General features: G+C 43.5%; 1 protein-coding gene across 3 annotated transcripts in view; it reads left to right on the top strand.

Moving 5' to 3' along the window:
* Window positions 1-22,404, top strand: part of NCALD (neurocalcin delta) — a 364,457-nt gene extending 342,053 nt beyond the window's left edge. For all 3 annotated transcript variants that reach the window (XM_079108706.1, XM_079108707.1, XM_079108705.1), the window contains 2 exons: window positions 16,859-16,964; window positions 19,504-22,404. In XM_079108706.1, coding sequence (XP_078964832.1) covers window positions 16,859-16,964; window positions 19,504-19,601 — 204 coding nt within the window. In that variant the 3' untranslated portion in view covers window positions 19,602-22,404. The remainder of the gene's footprint in view (window positions 1-16,858; window positions 16,965-19,503) is intronic.
* Window positions 22,405-22,700: the final 296 nt, after the last annotated feature.

Genomic DNA, 22,700 nt, shown 5'->3' with positions numbered 1-22,700 from the left:
ACCGCTTACACTCATTGGGTTCAAAGAAGTAACTGAGTGTTAAGTTTCTGCTTTGTTCCTGGGTAAAACTTCTGTTTCATGCCTTAGAAAGTGATGATGTGGAGCTAGCTGTGGCCCAGGAGAACCATAAAGAAATCAAGATCCTAGTTGTTAACCTAACTGTTGTGGTTTGATGACGAGTGTAGATACATAAATTCTTGACTGAATCTCCATTTCTCCAAGACTTAAAAATTTAAGCAACTTAATGAAAATCAATGATTTTTTTTTTACACTGGGGATTGGACCCCAGGGGTGCTTTTACCACTGAGCTACACCTTATTATTATTATTATTATTATTATTATTATTATTATATTTTTAAATTTTGAGGTAAGGTCTTGCTAAGTTGTTAAGTTTGACCTTGACCTTGTGATCCTCTGAATCAGACTCCCTGGTCTCTGGAATTTTAGGCATGCGCCACTGTGCCCTGCAAAAATTAATGGTTAATGATTAATTAATGATTTATGATCATTTATCTACAAAGACTAAAAACTGGTCAGGGTGCAGGTGGGGATGAAAACAAGTTTAATTAGGGTAGACAAAGATTGGGGTGTAGAACAGCAATTCATTAATTTTCTAATTTTTTTTCTTAGACGTCATTTCTTGTAGTTTAGTTTTGGTATCCACAGAATATTATTTGTGGTAACAAGATGGGATTCTTTTGTATGTCCTAATTTTGGTAGAAAAGACTCCAAAATTTATGACTACTGTGGATTCTATGTAGTACTGAAATGCATGGTATTAGTTTCCTATGGCTGCTGTAACAAAATACCACAAACCTAGTAGTAGCTTAAGACAACTGGAATGTATGATCTTATTGTTCTATAAGTCTCAAATCCAAAATCAGCTTCATTGGGCTACAATTCAGGTGTATTATGGCTTTGTTCCTTCTGGATGCTTTGGGGAAAAATCCTTTTCCTTGCTTATTCCAGCTTCTAGAAGCTGCCTATATTCCTTGGTATGCATCTCTCTTTTTCTACTTTCTAAGTTAACAACATCATGCCACCATTTCCTCTGGGTATCTTATTCTTTTTCTTCTACTGGAACCATCTAGAAGAATCCTCCCATCTCAATATCCTTAATTTAATCACATCTGCAAACCATCTTTTACTGTTTAAGGTAACATATTCACAGGTTTCAAGGATTTGGACACGAATATCTTGGGATTAGGACATGGATATTCATTCATTACTCAGTTTACCATATATGCTAAAATGCAGTTGTGTTCCTTTTTTTTTTTTTTTTTTTGCCAAGCTGGGGATTGAACCCAGGGCCAGGCAAGCACTCTACCAACTGGGCTACCACCCCAGCCCTAGTTGTTTTCCTTTTTAAAGGAAACTTTTTTGTGTGTGTGCAGTATCAACATCTGGAAGAACAAGCAAAACCATATGCAGATTTATTTTTAGAGCTTTCAATGAACTTTTTCACATTCATATGTTTGTTTTTTAAATGACTAATATAGGAGCATGATTTAGGCTCAGTATTTTATTATGGCATCAAAATCATCTCTTAGGAGCCTTAAGACAGACAAAAATACCGACCTTCCCCCATCTTATGCCAGATCCTCTCCTCTCCATGGAGGGGTGGGGGCTGTACTGTAAGAGGATGGAGAATCCTCCTTCCACTCACAGCTCCCTGACCTCCTCCAACACTGGAAATAAGTCTGAATACCCACGCCCATCACAGTATAGGCTGAGGACTGGAGAACGGGAGTGGCATTACTAATTCTGCCCCGAATGCTTATATCCTCTGGGACCTTGGGAGATGGTGGGAGGAGTCCACGCATGGGGCCACAGCACGCCCAGGGAGAGAATGTAGGAAGAAAATGGAATTCTACCGCTTCCTTCTGTTCCCAGAAGGTAACTAAATAGGACCCCTGAAAGGTCATTATGGAACTGTCCTTGGTTACGTGACTATGAACTGCATTACACTTAGGGTTGAATGACAAGTATAGTCTTCCACAAAGATTGATCATCTGTACCCAAAGTAAGAGGAAGCCAAAGGAAGTACGGGCATGTGGCAGTAGGCATCCTGGGCAAAGGGGGTCAACATCCCTTACCTTTTAACTGGTTCAATCTCCCTTTTCCTTCTTTCCCATCTCCTTGAGTCACAATGTTTTATTCCTGGGTCTCCGGGCTCGACTTCCCCTTTGTACACAGGCAGTTTGGTGTTGTGACTCCTGGGTGATTGTGAGGATTCAATCAGTTATTTTAAGTATCGCAGCTAGCACGGTGCCTGTAGTGGAGCATCACTCAATAAATTTTGACTGTAATTATCACTACCATACTTTCCAAAGCTGGGACAGGATGTCTCCTGGCTCAATAGAGTCATCTTATTTCCAATTCAATAGACAGAGTACCGCCAAGGGCAGGATCCTCCATTAAATTGACCTCATTGTGAAATGTGTGTTCACAGAGCAAAGGGAGGTAACCCAACTAAATCTCCCACTGGTGGTAATCACAGGACTTCCCCAAACCCATTGACCCAGCCCACAGTCACACACAGAGACTATTTGGGGAACAGCTATCTAGATTTATTTTCAAGTTCGAGTTCTTTAAAAAGGAATCTACGGACTGATGTAATGTTACAGCAGTCTTTGGGGAGCTTACTTTAAACATCTGGTTGTAATAATTTGTAATTAGCATGTTCACCACTTGGATGTTAATGACTGCTTTGAAAATACTTGGAGTCAAAGTCTTACAGGCAGAGTAGCTCTCTCCCGGTTGTGACCCAGGGTTCACTGGCACTTTGGATGATAGCAGGGTGAACTTCAGAACACCCCTAATCTACATTTTCATACTTTTTGAATCCATGAAACCTGAAGAAGGGAAGTTTGGGGCACACTGACACCACATCACAGTAGATTTTGATTTTCTTTTAGAAATGTGGGATTTTTTTTAATTTTTTTTTTAATTCACCCTGTGATGAACAAGGTCCAGCAATGAGTTCAGTGGGAGGGGTCATGGTGGTGATCCTGTAAAGGAGGTTAGTCCAAATGAATGCCTGATTAATCCCACCTGGTTTCAAAAGCACCAACTGTGATCAATTCAGACAACCCTCCTGTGAGTAGTTATGCCACAGAGGATCAAAATAAGGGTCAGAGAGATGTCTTTACATATGTTTTAGACACATATCCTGAGTGGCATTTGCATTTTTTCCCCGAAGACCTTTCTAAACTGGTGTCATAGACACTTTGTCGCTTTTAATATGCTCCTTGGAGACCTGATACACTATACTGATTCTAGGGTGGGAAGGGAGTGAGAGGAGGAAAGATCTTTGAGTCCATCCTACGTGGCTCCTGGGCATTCAGCTCAAAAACCTTTGCCTTATTCTCATTCATGATTGTGGACCACAGATGTTACTCTGGAAGGCAACTTGGATTTCCTTCCTGGAGGAAACTCTCTAAAGTAATGGCATAGGCGAGTGACTTTCTCTAAGAATTTGCCTTAGTGACTGCTTATCTGCTGTGTCGGGTTTGTCCCTTTCTCATTAAGGGGATGATATTATGAATCACACTACAGTTTAAGAGTTTAACTCTCAGCGCCCAGCATGACATCTGGCAGACAAGAGTCTCCACTACCAAATGGCCCCTCTCTGGCTGTTCCCTCCCAGACTCCTTTGTGAATTCCTCTTCTTTTCCTGCTTTGTAAATGTAGATATTCCCAAGCAGGGATCCAGCACGTCTCTCTTCCTTCCACTGCCTCCGGGAAGTCTCATCTCCCACGTGTGTGTTATGGACTAGGCGTAGTGGTGGGAGATTTCCATCCTGCGCCAGTTCCCAGGGCTACCATTATAAAACAAGGTGGCGTCAGACAACAGAAAGGTGTTCTATCTCAGTCCCATAATCCAGACGTCCAAAATTAAAGCATCAGCAAGGCTCCCTTTAGAGGTTCTGCAGGGGGTGTGTCCCATGCCTCTCTCTCACTTCCTGTGCTTGCCACACTCCTTGGGGCCCTTGGCTTACAACGGTGTCACTCCTGTCTGTGCCTCCATGGGCACATGCCATTATCCCTCTATGTCCGTGTTGAAATTTCTCTCTTATAAGGACACCAATCATAGATTAGGGCATACCCTACTCCAGTAGGACCGTGTTTTAACTCGATTACATTTGCAAAGACCCTCTTCTCAAATCAAGTCACATCCACAGATTCTGGATAGACAGGAATTTTTTGCAGGACACTGTTCAATCTAGTACACAAGGGTTGTCTTGTTTAACGGCACAACCATTTTATTAGCCCCATTTAATGGACAAAGAAACAGATTACTTCCAGCTCTTCATCTCCACTGTGTCCGACTGTTAATGGACATCTCCACCAAGCTGGTGTGCTGGAACTTACTTCAAAGTCAGCATTACAAATGCATCCTTGTCTCCCGCCCCCCAAATATTTTTCCTGCTTCCTCTTTCCTCCCTCCTGTTCTTCCTCCCTTTCTTTTTGTATATAACCTTACCACTCATCTGCCACCAACTCAGACAACCGGGCACCTTCCACCTTCTATCCCCACCCCACACACAGACAGTCACCAAAACTATTACACCAGCCTCCTCAACATTTGTAAATCTGTCACTCCTGTCCTGCCTCCTGCCAGTCTCCTTTCAAGTCAGTGGAGGTCTCTCCGTGTGGTGACTTTGAGGTGGCTAGACATTTTACAAGGCAACTCAGGGCTTTAGAGATGTAGGTCCCCAGAAAGGGAGCCAGGCACAGCTGTCTCTCTTTATGACCTAACTTGGAGGTCACACAACGTCACTGTCACCATCTGTTCCTACTCAAAGCAGTCAGGAAGGCCTCTACAGTTCATGAAGGGGCAGGGAACCTAGAGTCTACTTCTCCATGGGCAGTGGTGAGGTTTTGGAAGATTGTGTGGGACCCGAAATACTGTTCTGTCCTTCTTTGGAAAATGTGGTCTTCTACCTCACATTTCAGCAGGTCTTCTGTTCCATGTCGGCCCTACCACAATTCTTTCCCCCTAAGGATGCCAGAGGGATCTTCCAAAAATGCAGATAGAATTGTGTTCCTCTCCTGCTCTTAGTACCTGCTGTAGTTTTAGGGTCTTGAGTGTCCCCAAAGTGCCCCATGTTAAAGCCTTGGTCTGTAGGGTGGTGCTAGTGGAAGTCTCCAGGAGGTGGGGCCCTGGGGAGAGTCCTAGAGTCAGTGGAGGATGCCCTCAAAGGGGATCGTGGGACCCCAGCTCCAGTCTCACTCCCTCTTTTACTTCCTGGCCACGAGGTAAAAGGTTTTGCACCACTAAGTTCTCCTGCCATGATATGCTGCCTTGCCACAGGCCCAAAGCAATGAGGCTACTGATCATGAACTGAAACCTCCAAAACTGTGAGCCAAAATAAACCCTTTCTCTTTATAAGTTGGTTGCCTCAGGTATTTCATTATAGCAGTGGAAAGCTAACAATGCCTTCCTACTCACTTCAGATATCTAATTCCTTAATAAGGCCTTTGTGACTGGGGTCCTATATCCCTTAAAACTCTCTCATGCTGTAGTCTTTGAATATGTCTCACTCAGCTAAAGGTCACCTGAAAGATTCCAGAAGGCACCACCATGTTCTCTCACATCCTATAGCCTGTCCTCATGCAGTGTGCCAGAGTAACCTCTTGACACCTGTTTCTCTCTCACTCCTCTACTCTCCACCCATCCCTTTAACCAAACCATACCCATTTTCCTATAGTGTCTTATATTCCTCACCATCATAATCCTGCCCTATTTCCTATTAATTTTAAAGAGTGTTGCTGTTTAATCATGTACTACTTCCCTAAAAGATATAATTACTATATAATCTTATCAATAGGATTTTTAAAAATATAGCTTTAGGATTAGGTATGTAGCTTAGTGGTAGGATACATGCCTAACATGCATGAGACCCTGTATTTGATCCCCAACACTACAAAAAAATAACAATAATAAAATAAATGAAAATAACTTTTTTGAAGTAAAGTTGACATAAAATAAATTGTACATATTTAAAGTCTAAGTCTTGACCTGTGTATATATTATAATCAAAGTAATGAACATATCCACCACCCCCCAAAATTTATTTTTGACCCTTTAAAATCTTCCCGTCACACTCATCCCCACCCTCAACTTACTCTCCTTAGGCAACAACTGATCTGCTTTCCCACTGATCTGCTTTCTGTCACTATAGATTATTTTGTGTTTTCTAGAACTTTATATAAATTGAAGCGTATATTATGTATTTTCTTTTTTTCTGGCTTTTTTCACTCAGAATAATTATTTTGAGATTCATCATGTTGTATGTGCCAGTAATTTATTCCTTTTCTTTGCTGAGTACTATTCCACAGTATGCAGATACCACATTCTTTTATCATTGTGGTTCATTTACCTGAACAGGGACATTTGTTTTCAATCTTTGCCTATTACAAAAAAAATCTGCTATATGCATTTGTGTAGTTTTTTGTATGGACATAGGCCTTCATTTCTTGGATAAATAGGAATGGAATGGTTAGTGGGTTTATGTGTTGGAATAAACATGCTGTATTACTGAATGGAATATAGTAGGTTTAACTTTCTAAGAAACTGTTTTCCAATGTGGTTGCAAAATTTTACATCCCTAACAGCAGTGTGCGAGACTTCTAATTCCTCTAGATCCTTGCCAACACTTGGCTGGTCAGTCTGTAATTTTAGCTATTGTAATAGGCATGTGGCTTTAATCTGCATCTTCTTAATGACTAATAAGTTAAGTATCTTTCTGAGTGAGATTCGTTATTCTTATGTATGTTTTGTTGAAGTATCTGTTCAAATTTTTGCCCATTTAAAAAACTGAATTCTTTGTTTCCTCAAAACTCAATTCTTTGTATTGAATTTTGAGACTGTTTTAAAATCTGTTCTCAGTAACAGGCTCTTTATCAGATGCCTGCTTTGCATATATTTTCTCTCATTCTTTTTTAAAAAAAATTTTTAAATTTATTTACTTTTTTATTCTCTCTCATTCTTTAGCCTACCTTTTAAATCTCTGAACATGTATTTATACAAGTAGAAAATTTCAAGTTTGACATTCTTGAATATTCTTGTTCTTTTATGGAAGAAGCTTCAGAAGTAATATCTAAGAAATCTGATCAACCCAAGGTCAGAAAAGTTTTCTATTACATTTTCCTCCACAAGCCTTATGTCTGATGTGTCACACTATCATGCATTTTTTGTTTTGTTTTGTTTTTTGCGGTGCTGGGGATCTAACCCAGGGCTTTGTGCTTGTAAGGCAAGCACTCTACTGACTGAGCTATCTCCCCAGCCCTATCATGCATTTTGAGTTAACTTTTTAATGTGATGTAAGGTACCCACCCTTCTGTATTGAACATCCAATGGTTTTAGCATCATTTATTGAAAAGAATACTCTTTTTTCTCCCACTGAATTGCTTCTGCACCTTGTTGAAAATCAGTTGTCCACATATATATATAAACCTATTTCTGGACATTATTCCATTCCATTGATTTATTTTTCTATTATAATGATAATACCACACTGTCTTGATTGCTGTAGCTTTAAAAGAAGTCCTGAAGTCAGATAGTGTTAGTCCTCTGACTTTGTCACCCTTTTTCAAAGTCATTTTGGCTATTTTATATCTTTCCACAAAAACTTTAAAATGAACTTATCAATTTTTGCAGAAAAATCTATTAGGATTTTGATTGGGATAGTACTGATTCCACAGATCTATTTGAAGAGAACTAACATTGTAACAATACTGAGTCTTACAACCCATGAACTTGGTAAATCTCCCCATAGAGTTATGTCAACAATAACCTGTGGTCTTTAGTCTACTATATTAAATAATTTTGTCTGAATTATTTAATATAGTTCATAGTATTATAAATGATATTATTATCAATCATATTTTTTAAAAATATCAATTTCTAGCTGTTACTAATATATAAAAATACAATCAATCTTTGTATATTGAATACTAGAACCTTGGCTATACTAATTTATTAGCTTCTATGAAGGTTTTTTTGGGGGGGGTTCAACAGATTTTTTCACATAGACAATTATGTTGTGTGTAAAAAAAGAGAATTTTACTCTTCTATTTCTAGTCTGGGTTCCTTTTATCTGGTTTATTTGCCTTATTGCACTGGCTAGAACCTCCACACAATATTGAATAAGAGAGAGTGGAGTGGACTCTTTATCTGGATATCAGTCTTAGGGGAAAACCACTCAGTCTTCACCATAATGTAAGATATTAGCTGTAAGTTTTTTCATAGAATGTACTTTATTAGTTTGGGCAAGCTCCTTTTCTTTCTTAGCTTACTGAAAGTTTTTCTTTCTTTATTTTTTAATCATGAATGAATACTGGGTGTTGTTTTTGCTATGCTCTAAGAAAATCATGACATATTTATTCTTAGTTTGTTAATATGGTTAATTTCATTGATTAACTTTTGTATAGTAAACTAGCCTCACATTCCTGAGATAAATCATGATGTCTTATCCTTTTAATATATTGTAGATTCAACTTGCTGAAAACTTGTTTAACATTTCTGCATCTCTGTCCACGTGGTCTATTGGTCTGAAGTTTTCTTGTGATATCTTTTGTTTCCTCAGGGTGTCAGGCAATACTGGCCTTACAGAATGAGTTGTTACATTCACTTTGGGTATCAGAGTGACAGATGCTGGTTTAGGAAACACATTGAGATCTCCTCCCTTCTTCTCAATTTTCTGGCAATACATTTAAATTGGTGTTATTTCTTCATTAAAGTTAGTAGAATTCTCCAGTGAAGTTATCTGGGCCTGGAGTTTTCTTTATGAGAAGGTTAGCTACAAATTTCATTTCTTGTTAGATGGAGGGATATGCAGGTTATCTATTTCTACTTGTCTGGAAGTTTTTTTGTTTTGTTTTGTTTTGTTTTGCCTCTTGAATCTGTGGGTTCATGGTTTTCATTAAATTTGGAATGTTTGCAGTAAATTGTATTTTCAAATATAGTTCCATGTTCCACTCTCCTCTCCTCAAGGTCTTTAATTGCATATATGTTAGGCAGCTTGACATTATCAAACAGTTCACTGATGTTCTGTTATCTTATAATTTTTTATTTTCCGTATTCTTTTGGGTAATTTTTAATTCCATTTTCTTCAAAGTCACTAAATAGTTTTTTTCTGCAAGGTTTAATTTGCACTAATCTCTCTGTGTATCCTTCAGATCAGACATTGTGGCTTTCATTGCTAGAAGTTTGATTTAGGTCCTTTTTATGCTTTCTATATTTCTAATTTTTTAATATGGAAACAATTTTTGTATCTGTTTCAGTGTCCTGCAAATTCTAATATCTGTGTCAAGTCTGGATCACTTTTAATTGATTGCTTTTTTCTCTTCCTTCTGTGTTGTATTTCCCTACTTCTTTGCATGACTGGCATTTTTTTTTTTTTTTTTAAATTGGATGCTAGGGATTGTGAGTTTTACCATGCTGGATATTTTTGGAGTCCTATAAATATTCTGAGCTTTGTTCTGAGATGCAAATAAGTTACTTGGAAGCAGTTGGAACTTTCCAGAACTTTAAGATTCATTAGATAACACCAGAGCAGTGCTCACGTAGGGCTAATTACTCCTCAATACTGAGCTGAGACCCTTCTGAGTAGCCAGTACCCCGCAAATCCTGAGGCCTTCTGTGGTGAAAACAGGTGCACTTTATGACCTTGTAGGATGGTGAGGCACTCTTCCTTCTAATCCTAATCCTTTTGCTTGGTTCTTTCCTCCCCTGCCCCTGTGTTGGGTAGCTGCCTCTCATACATACGTGACCCAGCTGGACATGCGAGGGGACTTGCCACAGCTCCCTGTTCTCTCTCTGCAGCTCTCTCTTCTCTTGCATTCTGTCCTGCGAATGCTAGCCACTTCCATCTCCTGGACTGTGAACTCCATCCCCTCAAGTCAGTGAACCCAAGCACCTGTGGGTCCCCTCCTGCCACTGTGGCTTGAAAACTTCCTCAAGGCTTGAGCTGGGGCTGCCATCAGGAAGCTACCTCTTCTGTTTCTGTTTTCTCAGGGACCACTCTCCTTTGCTGCCCAATTTCCTGAAAACAATGGCTTTATATATATTGTCCTTTGGGTTTTGCTGTTGCTTCAAGTTGGAGAGTGAGTTCACCTCCTACTACTCCTTCCTGGTCAGAAGCAGCACTCTCTGCTCTCATTTTAATGTACTTATGTCCTTACCTGTCCTTCTCCCACCTGTCCTGTGAGCTCTCGAAGGCAGGACTGTGTATCCCTTCCTAAATCTGAAGGAGTTAGCATCATCCTTTGTGCTTGTAAAGCCAACAATCACTTGTTAACTAAAGTCTCAGACTCTGACACATACACAGATGAAAAAGAACAACATCTCTGTCTTGAAGAGGCTTAGACACCCCTGGGAAGACAAACCAGGTTACCTCTTCTACCCCCTAAAACAGGGGGACAGAGAACAGAGCCCAGCTGAAGAAGGAGCCAGACTCAGTCCTGGCTCCCACGTAGTTTCATCAGCTGTTCGCAGACACTGTCTCTACAACAAAAAGGTTCTGTTCAAACCAGTTTGGCAGACTCTGGGTTAAATAGAATTCAAGGGGTGTCTTCACCGCAGGAATTCTCAGTCTCTAATATGCTCATGTGCATTGTGATTCTCCAAGAAGCGTAAAGTAAGCAATATTTCTTGAGCTATTTTGATGACAGCCTTTCTCTGGTCTTACAGCATCTTGGAAGACTGATATTTCTTGGAAAGAGTTTTGGAAAAAAAAAAAAAAAAAAAAAAACTTCGTTCTAGCCTCACCAAGAGTGGTTGTCTAGTTTCTGCTTATATAAATTTAATTTCCAAGGACTTCTGAGATGAAGCCTATCACAATTCTGCCTTTGGAGACCTCTGAGCAGAAGAATGCTCTTCCCACGTTGAGGCCACACCTGACTTCCTGTAACTCTTTGATTTATAAAAGGGCAGGGTGCTGGGTTCTTTTATACAGTAAGTTATTGTGCTGAGAATATAAGTCAGCACACAAATCTTTGACTAATTGTCTTCAAAAAGGATCCTATTACCACCAAGGGAAGAATATACATAGTGGTTCAGTGGGATTCCAATTTTAGCAGCAAAAATGGTGTTTTGCATTTTTTTTTTTTTTTTTTTTTTAGGAAACTTACATGAAACTTAATGTCAGAGGGGAAACTCTTTGGTTGAAAGAGGGGTGGGACCCCTGTTCTCTCACCCTCTCCCTGGTGACAAAGGTGCTTAAGGCTCAAGGATCAGGGTAGAACACTATGGAAGTATGGAAGTTACTGATTCAATTTATTCTTCTAGCTCTAAGTGAGAAAGTATTTATGTCATTTAGCTACATAGATAATGATTCTATTTTTAAATTTTCTAAAGATTTTCATGGCCTGTTCCAACCTCTTTTCCTGGTATATAAATCCTTCTAAGAAGGGTGTTCTTTATCTATAATCTAAAAACAACCCAGCACAGCCTAACCTCTTTTGCCCTTAGTCTGCTGTCAGAGAGTCTTGAATTTCTGGTTCCCTGTTGGAAGACGCTAAATTTTCTGATGGAAAGAGTCAGTCTGGTTTTCTTCAGAGAGAGCACAGAGCGTTGACTTTTGGAACTGTGCCTGGCCTCCGTTAATCCCACAACCTTTCGCAGTTCAGACTGAGTCCTTCCATTCCAGCCTTCGGAGGGAGAGAGAAGAAAATATTCAGATAGGTCATGAGGAGGGTGGTAGGGGCCCAGGTCACAGTCGGGAGCTCGCTGGGGCGGAGCCAGTGCTAGGCTCCTGGGTGTCCCAAAGCTTCACATTTACCCAGAGACAAGAATAGGACTCCCGAGTTTAATTAAAAACAGGATGGTCCTGTTAGGTCTCTCACTGACATTGCTAAAAATAAAGTGGGGAAGTAGCCTGGTTTCTTCATGGTTTAATCCCATTAACTTTTGGGGGCGGGGGAACTGGAGCTAATAAAAAAACAGGCTTCGCTTCAGTTGCTGTCTGGGGTTGTGTCTTTCTCTTTTCTCTGGAGTCCCAGATTTTGAATTTCTAGAACAATCAACTGTTGGTTGTTGATGGGGAGCCCAGAGATAACTCCCCAAATGTGGCTTGCACAATGGTCCTGACTTCTCTGGAACCACCCACATCATGGACTTGGTTTTTAGGGTCCACTCATCTCTAGTGGAGACTTGATACACATTAAAGAGAAAAGTCTAATCTGAGTGCCACGAAAAAGCCACCAGGAAGTGTGAGCCTCTTAAGGTGACCTCGCTTGCTCCTCAACCCCCATTGCACCCAGACACCGGGTGTCCCCAAGCCCAGGGTACAAAGCTTCCCTCCAGTCAGTCTGCTCCACGCGCTCGCTCCCATGGGGCAGGTGGGCAGGAGGGAGAGCTGCTTGCTTGTGTTTTATACAACCTGCCCTCAGTCGCCGTGCCAGCGCCGCTCCTTCAGCCTAGAGCGAGAGACTAGGACTGACCACTCTGTAGCGTGCGAGGCCCGTTTTCTAACCCAGGCGCACGTGTTTGCTTCATCTTCAAAGCTTCTGCTCAACCAACAGTTTTGGAGGAATGGCCTCTGGGCCAGCACCAGTCGGCTTCGCTTCAGAATCCCCAGAAGGGTGTTTCATGAGCCCCAACCCTGGGGGCGGAAGGTTCCATAGTCTCCCAGACCAGTGGGTCTTACTGGCTGTCAGGAGATCCAGAGGCGCCTAGGGGAGGGCGCCTTGCAGGAATGACCACGGTCCATTTCAACACGGCTCCTGAAAGGGGCACTTTGGGGCTGCAGGAGGGTATCTGCAAGTCTTTTCCCAGAGGATGGTGACATAGAAGAGAAGACAGACCAAACCTGTCTTGTCGACTACTATATCCACTCCCTGAACACAGAGCAGATAAGAAATAATTGTGGAACAATGTTGAATGACAATTTTTAAAAATTCTCTGAACATTGTTGTTGAGAAAAAAAGGGAATAGAGGCAGATTTGAGAAGTGGGTGTAAATAGAAAAATCAAATTTAATACCACTTCCACCTTTTTGTTGCTCGCAGAAGAAATATGTTCCTTAGCCTGGTCTATGAGGCCACATTGGCTGTCCTCACCTGCTCTTACACGTTGGGTGGTCTCCCCGCCATTTCCCCCACCCTGGGCTTCTAGAATGTGTCCTTCTGCCCTTTACCTCTTTAAATCCATGCTCTCTTCCTCTCTTTGTTCAGTCATCGGTCCTTGGGGAAGCCTGTCCTAACCATCCTGCCAATCCCCAAGGATCTGGCAAGATTACACACCCTCCTCTGTAGCACTCAATAGTGACCTTTCGTTTCTTTCTCTGATCATTTTTGTTTGTTTGTTTGTTTATCATCTGACTATATTTTTATTTTATTTTAATTATTATTTTATTTTTTACAGACTGCATTTTGACTCATTGTACACAAATCGGGTACATCGTTTCTATGGTTGTACATGATGTAGATTCACACCATTCGTGTAATCATACATGTACATAGGGTAATGATGTCTGTCTCATTCCACGATTTTTCATACCCCCCTCCCTCTCATTTCCTTCTATATAATCTAAAGTTCCTCCATTCTTCTCTCACCCCTCCACCCCCTACCCCCATTATATATCATCCACTTTAACAATGCGTATCATCCTTATTTAACAGTAAACTCCACGAGAGCAAAGATTGGGTCAATCATAGTACCTGGTATATAATGGTGTCTCAGTAAATAGTTGATGAATGAGTGAATGGATAAATGAATGAAAGCAGGAGATAGAATAAACTAGGAGTGGAGGTTTTCATAACCTGGGGTCCATGGATGAGCTTCTGAATCCACAAGCCCCTGAAATCACCTGCAGTGGGGCCTGTGTATCCAGAGGAGCATTTGTAAAATTTCTAAGGGTAAAGGCCATAGCTTTTGACAGATTAGGAGTCTGAGTTTTACATGGATATGGTAATTACGTGACAAGAGGAAGGAGAAAAAGAAAAAAGGATGGGAATGAAAATTATAAAATGATAAAGGGAGAACTTTATAGAGAGAAGTGGAACTGAGAGGTGAGAGAGGAGAACACATAAGGTGATGGAGTGGGTCAGCTATCCTTGAACAGCCTCTGAACTTAGTGAGCTTGACTCTCTGTGAGACCCCGTGTTAAGCACCATCGGTGGTCTGATGAGTAGTTGCACCGGATTGTCACTGTCACATCTAAAAAGAGAATATTCTAGCTAATTATGATTTAGGGTAAGTGGAATGAAATATTCCCAAAGAGGTGGTATGGATCCATTTGCTAGTGCAGTGGAAGGGAGATTCCACAGCAATTGACGGAAGGAAAATTATGGAGGGCTTCCTGGAGGAGGGTAACACTTTCATCTCCCCCAAGACTTGGATGTATAACAGGGAGGAGGGGAGATGAAGGGGAAGGTTCAGATGAGAAAGGAGTATGAATAATGTCACTGGTCCAGGAAAATAAGGTGTATGTCAGACAGGTCAGTGGACTCCTCAGAGCCTTTGTGAGTATCTGAGCTGGGAGTTGCCCCCTTGAGCCAGTCATGGACACAGGGCAGGTGTAACTATAAGGAGCCAGTGAGATGATCCTAGGGGCTAGAACAGACCCTGGGAAGAGCAATCCAGGCCCAAAGAAGGCCGAGGATGGGTAATTACACAGCCTCCCTAAGACTTGTGGCAAAAATAAACTCATTCTGTCTATACAGGCTCCTCCCTCAACACCTCCACCCTCCTGAAGTGGGTCAGGCTTACCCCGTTGAGGTTGTGCTGGTGTGGCCTGGTGGGCACTAAGGTCTAGATACTGTTCTGCTGTTGTCGATCTAAGGTCCTTGGGCTTATGAACTCACAAAACACACAAATGCTGTAAGCCTGAAATCCATGTGTGTGTCATTGACTCTACTTCGCCCAGGTTGGAAGTTACAGGAAAGCTATCCATTTAACACAGAAAGCTGAGGCGTGGCAAGACCTCAAGACGTTTGCTGGTGTGGGGACGCTTGTGCTTTCTACTCCTCTTACTGAATATTCAGCTGGCTCTGAATATCCAGGGCTTCTGTTTCTCCACTTGAAAAAGGAGCTCTACCTCAAGGGCCTTTCCTGGATCCCCCAAGGAATTAGGTGTCCCTGACAGCTTGGCACATGACACTGTAACCCTAGCACAGGTGGTAGCGTAGACCTGGGGCAAGGGGACATCAAGGTCCAGGAGGAGGACAGATGATGACTCTCGTTTGCCTCCAGAGACACTTCAATGAACACTCTTGGGAAAGCTAACTGACTGTGTTTAGCAATGACACTCATCACCCTGAAGAGGGCTGTGCTCCTGAGTGTCACCTTCTTTCTAGATCATTCACTGTGGAGGCAGCCCTGGAGTTCAGCAAGAGCCTTGGATAGGTTCAAGACAGACTCAGAGCCAGGCACAGTGGCACACGCTTGTAATCCTGCTACTCAAGACACCGAGGCAGGAGGATCGCAAGTTCGAAGTCAGGGCAACATAGTGAGACTTTGTCTCAAAATAAAATAAAAAGGGCAGGAGATGTAGCTCAGAGGTAAAGTATCCCTGGGTTTAATCCCTGGTACTGAAAAAACAGAGAGAGAGAGAGAGAGAGAGAGAGAGAGAGAGAGAGAGAGAGAGAGAGAGAGAGAGAGAGAGAGAGACTGGGAAGCCTGACCTGAGGGATCAGATTTGGAATGGAATCAGCCCCAGGATCAGTATCATGGGTGGTTGGTTCCATTATTTGTTCTGATTGTATTGACTGAGATTGGAGTATCTGCTCATTTGTCCAGAATATTTCAGGGACTTCAGACAAGGTTGATCCTAAACAAGAGTGTAAAGCAGAGAAGTTTAACTATTAGCAACCCTTTTGCTCCTACATTTCCCAGTCAGAGATAACCTTCACTTAGCTGCCTTTTCTCTGATCTCTCCAGCTGCCCTGCTGAACCCGGAACTCCAGAACTTTCTGAAACCTCCTGCTCACCCTCTGGCAAATCTACTGAAGTTTTTTCCCATGGCTAAGGCGCTCAAAATGAATCTGATCAGCAAAGCCATGATCTGGGGGTGAAAAACAATGACTTTACATTACTCTTCCTAAAGAAAGACTGTATTTGATACCGGAGGCCTTCTGGGCCCTTCCTGAGTACCCTGTAGAGGTCACAGGTGGTGGTGACAGTTTCTGTAGTAATTACAAACCTGTTTTGGTAGAATCCTCTAATGCTCATCAGATTCATGTCTGTGCCCAGTCTATCTTGGGCTGGAAATTGGACAATTATTTTGATCCCAAACCCTGAGGGCAGATTGTTTCCATCTCAGAGGTCCCCAGAAATTTGCTGAGAAGAAATGTGAGATTAGGGTCACATGCTACAGTGGGGAGGAACATCAGGGTGGATTGGGATAGATTGAGAATGTCTGTCTGGGAAAAGACTGTCAGTTGTCTGTCATCCTCCTGAGGTCCAGGAGGAGACCACAGTAGTCCCTACTTGTCTTTGCCACCTAGGGAATGTCATCTGCAGTCTCTCTTCAAGGTGAGGCCTGAGCACAGTGGCATCTGCTCTAGTCAGCATGGGTGCTGGTTACAAGGACAAAACTTCAACCCTTGCCCCTTCTCCTAGTCCCACTCCCAGATTCTGCATTTAAAGAAGAGCCCCAGGGAATTCGCACACACATTAACATTTCACACACAGCGTCTTCCTGCCAGTTGTCACTAATGAGGGTATTGCTGGAGTAAAGGAGCTCTATTGGCCTGGGTTCTACCAGTAACTATAAATCAGCAGGGACAGGACCAGCTCTACCTGGGCCTGGAGAACCTTCCCTCATCTAGTATTTGGGAGGGTTATCAGTAAGTCTACTGTGTGCCAAGCCGTGTTTCTGTTTGACCACCCTGTCACTTCTGTCCCCAGGCGATCTACAAGATGGTCTCTTCTGTCATGAAAATGCCTGAAGATGAGTCAACTCCTGAGAAAAGGACAGAAAAGATCTTCCGCCAGATGGACACCAACAGAGATGGTAGGAGGCTAGGGGCTGCTTGGCTTTGCTCTGGTCAGGGCTGCTGCAGAGTCCAGGCAGGGAAATGCTGCTGAGGATAAAGTCTCAGCTCAAGGACCTGGCCCAAGGCCTATTATAAGAGTAGCTCATCCCAAAAGTCCCTGGAGGAGAACCGGGGTGGCCACCAGAGAGCTGGTCCCACTTTAGGGGGGAATGCTTTATTTCTAGGCCATTCTGTCCTCTTTTCTGTGTCATCAGCTACCTCCAAGAAAATCAGGTGGGTCTTGTGGAGTAGAAATAGAAGAACCCAACAAACCATCGTTAGCAAGATCAGTCCTCAGGACAGGCCTTGGCCTTTGTAGACAGGATCCCTACAGGCCAGGGTGTCAGAATGCAGAGAGGGATTGTTAGTACCCCTAGACGCCAACACATCCTCTTATATCCTATCGCCCTTATGTGTCCTGGTTTACAGCAAACTGTTTTGCAAAGATTAAACAAGCATGGGATTGTTTTAATAGCTAATGAACTTGCTGGTGTTAAACTGCACATTTTGCTGGTGCTCCTGGGAGCTCAATGGCTTTGAGCTCTGCTCTAGATTCAGCCTCCTTTTTAGAGAAGAGCTAACAGACAGAAGAAGGCCAAGATACCACAGGATAAGACCCTCCCCACATGTGAGTCATAGGCAGTAAATTAGTGTCTTTCCATGGAGTTGCTGCCATGAGATCGAAGGGCCCTGATTGGTCAATATTCCTAGAAAACAGCTCACTGAAGGTGCTGTGCCCACCCAAGGGAAAGGTTTATGTTTAAAAAAAAAGAAAACAATGGGAATGGAGAGCAGTAGAGGGAAAGAGGAAGAGGGAAAGGCTTGAAGTCAGATAGCGGTCAGAAGAATCTCAGGGGACTCAGGAAACTCGGGGCTTTACCCTAGATCCAGGGCCAGGGCCACCTGCCCACTTCTCACCTGGAACAGAGCAGGTACAGTCTCCTGCCATGAGACTCCTCCTGATGGAAGCTCTTCGCATCTCACCCCTGCCTCTGACCTAGGGAAAATCTAGGCCCATAGGCAAGTTAGCTCTTGAGTCAGCCTGGAAGTACACAGAATCAATGCCAGAAAGCTGGATGCTCATGTCGAATACAGGGTTCCCCAGCTCATTTGTGTTCCCAATCTACCTTTGAGAGAGTCCAAAGAGTGCAAGTGGCCGCTCCTGTTTCCTTTCCCTCAAATCTTTTGACGCCTGAGAGAGTCATTGCCATTTTAAGTAGAGCATGGGCAGGGGCATAGCTACTAACGCTGGCCACACACAAGGCTTGGAGGGCAACTGCTTATGTATTATCAGTCAGTCAGTCTAATCAATGATTCCCCACCTTTCTCCATCAGGTACAAACAGCAAGTTTGCAAGATAAGAACTAGGTTCTGGTGGGGAGCGGGGGTGACTGAGAGGAAGACATGTTTGTTGATTTGTGTTGGGGGAACAGGACTTCAGTATATAGCACCCTTTCCTGCCCGAGTTTGGAACAAGTTGAGAAATTGAAAAAGTGCAATAATTGAAGCCAAAAGATATGAACTCCAACGGAGGAAGGGTCTTAGTGTGAGACCAAGGGCGTGTCAACAAAACCCTGTAGGCTGAGTGGAACCAGGCAGATCCCATGCCTGTCCTTGGAAGAGCAGACAGAAATGTCTCCAAGGGAACTCTTTCCAAGGAAAGGAGGGCAAGACCAAGCAGAAATATCCAGCCGTTGTCTCTGCCCTAGCCCCAGATTTACTAATCAAATGAGTCACTTCACTCCAAGGGCAGAGTAGGTTAGGAGGAAGGGACATGTAGAAGGGCCAGCAATGGGAGATAGCATTGCCCGCCCACACCACCCACCCTCTTCCTTGCAGCAACAAAGGTGCCCACCCAGAAGAGAATTCAGGATACACACTAGCTTCTACAGGAAAGAAAAGGGACACTGGAGTAAAAGGGGATTCTCTCCTCTAGCTCATAAGAGGTCCCCTTCTGCCTGGCACACGCCCCTTTACTCAGCTGACCTCATGGGGCACAGCTGTCTTCATTTGTGATGGGAAAGAACCGAGGATCACGTCCAGGGCCTCTCCACATGCCAGGGGAGGGATCTTGCAGCAAACCTATGTATGCCCAGCTGTCTGAAGGGCCCAGAAGGCTCCCAGTAACATTGTAGGGACAGCCTTGGAGCTGTGAGAGCCCAGCTTGTTCCCATAAAGGTGTGAGGCCATTCACTCTACAGCTACTAATTGGGCCCCTCCAGGGTGGGGAAGTCAGAAGAACCAGGAGGGCAGGGACCAGGTTAGGAATCCGCTACCTTGTCTCCAGTCCTGGTGGGTTTTCAAGACCAGCTGTGTTAAGGGCTGGCAATGACACCGTGAACGAGGCAGCAGAGCCCCTGCCCTGTAGGTCTCATATTGAAAGACGGTCCCCTGAGCTCTGCCTTGGGAGCCCATGGGCAGGTGAGCAACTGCTGCCAGCAACATGCAGTGGGGAGGTGGGAACTCAGGCAGCTGCCACCACCTGCCACTCAACTCCTCCCTTCTCTCACTTCCTAGGAAAACTCTCCCTGGAAGAGTTCATCCGAGGGGCCAAAAGCGACCCGTCCATTGTGCGCCTCCTGCAGTGTGACCCGAGCAGCGCCGGCCAGTTCTGATCCCAGCACCCCACCATCTGTAGAGCTGCTTGTGTTCCCTTTTTGATTCTTCTTTTTAACATTTTTATTTTTATTTTTTTTGCCAAACAATATCGATGGTGATGCTGTCCCCCGTGCAGTCAGAGGCACCTTCCTCCGTGACGCCTTCGCCTTCTGCTTCTTTCATCGTGGACGCTTCGTGGGAATGCCCAGAGCCCCAGCGTGTGTGGAAAGCATGAACAGACTTCGTGGTGTTCCTTGTTTAATGACCTCCTAATCGTTATTATTATTATTATTTTCTTCTGATTCTAATGTTTCTGTTCTAAAACCTAAGACTCGGGGGGCGGGGGCAAGAGAAGGGAATCCGATTTAGTCCAGTGATTCCCCTGCAAGCTTCCAGGGGCTTTGTTTGAAAGACAAAACTCCCCACCTGGGTCTGTTGTCACACATGCCCTTGGGGCAATGGATGGCACCAGATGCTGGATTCCCCAAGAACAAGTTACCCTCTGGGGCGAGGCTACTAAAGGGAGCGGGACATCCCCCATGAGGCCCACTGCGCCCTCCGCCCCAGCAGGCTGTAGTTTCTAAGCTGTGAACATTTCAAGGTAAATTAATAGAGAAGAAAAAAGATGGCTCAGCTATTTCTTTCACAGGTTTACACTGGTTGAGCTCATAGGAGTTTTCTTTGGAAATCAAACACAAATGGGTAACATCCAAAACCAGACCCATCTTGTTGCCTATTGTGATTTAAAAAAAAAAAAAAAAGAAAGAAAGAAAGAAAAAGAAAAAAAGACTGCTGTATATAAAATACTGGGATTGCAAACCAAATTAAGTGTTTTGCCTTGTAAATGCATGTTTAGTGAGCACTAATACAATCTGATTACAGAAGACTGTTTTTAGTAGCTTATTGTGAATAAGCCAACTATGATGAATGTCCATGTTGTCTTGTTTCAAAGTCAGATCTGTCTTTGCACAAATGTACCAATCAACAAGTATATTTTGTATATTCCATAAAAGTACAAGGTAATCCTGACGAGGGCCCAACTTCAATTCAGAATGCTTTTCCAGAGTCACAGTGACTGGAGAACAGAAGCAGGGCAAGTGGGAGGGGATCAGGTCATGGGGGCACCAGGAGGTTAAGACTTTTGAGAGGGGCCCCGCTCGTGGTTTACTGGCTAAGCTCAGCAGCCCATTGGCAGCATGGGAATGGAGGTGCCATACTTTTCTGAGCAGATGACTATTCCGCAGACTGAAGAACAGTGGCCTAAGTTCTTGGGACTTCCCAGTGGTTTAGTCACCTTCCTGGTTAGGGAGGCATATCAGGAATGCTCACTTTTTTTTGCCTGTTCAAAGAGTCTGAGGGGGACAGTCATTTAATTCACTATAAGAAGGCCCAAGCAAGTGCATCAATGGTGTCCAAGGTCCTGCTAATGGTATTTTCCATCACTGTTTTATTTGAATGCAAGTTTCTCTTTCCAGAAGTGACAACACAAACTTGAGTTGCTCTTTGGGTTGGTCACCTCATGCACACTAATCTGAATTGAAGGCTAAGAGGGAAAACCTCCCGTCACTGGAAAGTCACACTAGCAGCAGTTGGGTTGCATGGGGTGGGGAGGGGGCTGAACACTCCAGGATAAAGGGGGGACCTATCCCAAGTGAAGGCAGAGAGGTCTCCCGGGGATCTGTCTGCTGCCAAGCCACTTCCTGTGAAACAGGAACCACAGAAAGACAAACATAACTCGGAAGAAAATGCTACTGAGTACCTCCTAACCTCCAGGTTCCTGTGTATGATTTGAATCTATTCTAATTGGTTTCAAAAATCCAAATTTGTGTGGTAGACACAAAACCACCTTTGCAGGGTAAAATGTTGAGACCTGGACTCAGTACTCTTAATCTCCGAGTGTCCCTTCTTCATATTCTATGCCAAGACTTGCCAAATTCCTCCATGGGCCACGTGGTCAAATCTGTTTCTGAAAAATAGGGAATTAACCTAATTTGTGGAGTGCAGAGGGGAAAGAGGGTCCAGCCGTAGTGTTTGGGAGTTGCATCCCACTTTTTTCTGATCTGGATTGAAGACCTACTTCCTACTTTTAGTTCTTTCAATAAGTAGACTCAGTTAAGGTTGGAGGAAACCGCTGGATTCTGCCCTAGGTTCTGATGTGTTGTCAAACTCTGTTCCCTAGAATGAGAGCTGGCGTGAGGAGCAGAGAAGGTCTACAGCTGTTCAGGCAAGAAAGAGAGCCAGTGTCCTTGACTGATGGACACTGCTGGGCCCCAGAATGTACTGAGGTGGCCCTGGTGTTACCAAACCACTGACCCACACTGAATCTTCTCCAGGCTGTTTTTCTCCTCCTCCTCTTCCCAGGAAGACCTTGGCAGGTCTAATCCAATGCACTCAAGTTTGGCCAAGGGACTGCACTGCACCCAGAGGGCTGAATGCCTGAAGGCTTCTATTGCTCCTGTACTGGGTTGTTCATTGTCTTTGCTGTTTTCAGGACTCTGGAAATGGAGTCTGTTCTGTCCCAAGTAAAACCAGACTGTGGTGTGCAAGGGACTGGAATAAAATGATTTATGACCTGAAGGATGCTACGGAATGTTTGTTCATATCTTGCTTAGGGTGGGGAAGGGGTCTGCTGTGTGTGCTGTCCCATCCCAGCGATGTGTCCCAAGGAGACTTTCCGTAACAGGAAATTAAGAATCGTCAATCATTTGGAGCAACCCCTTAATCAATTGACTTTGTGTAACTCCTGCCTGGCATTAAAGCATGTTTATTATTTAATATGATTGTTTGGAACATGGAACGTGGAACATGAGATTTTCCTGACTACCCTGATGCCCTAGCCTGAATTTGTACTTAGAGAGGTTCCAGGTTTGAATTTTGACCTCCTCGTGGGTATCATTTCTACCCCAGAGACAAAGACCTATCCAAAAGCTTTCTTGGTCTGTGGGGTTTTCTTGCTTTCTTTCCATGATAGCCTTTACTTTCTTCCCATTTCCTTTCTGTTCTCAAACGGAGTCCAAACATTAGGCACAACAGAAGGAGAATCTAACCAGATGTGGTGGCACATGCCTATAGTCCCAGCAACTCAGAAGACAGAGGCAAGAGGATTGCAAGTTTGA

The sequence above is a fragment of the Sciurus vulgaris genome (assembly GCF_902686455.1).
Source record: "Sciurus vulgaris genome assembly, chromosome: 1".
NCBI lineage: Eukaryota > Metazoa > Chordata > Mammalia > Rodentia > Sciuridae > Sciurus > Sciurus vulgaris.
The sequence above is the reverse complement of the archived record's forward strand: the minus strand, read 5'-3'. Positions and strand labels throughout refer to the sequence as shown.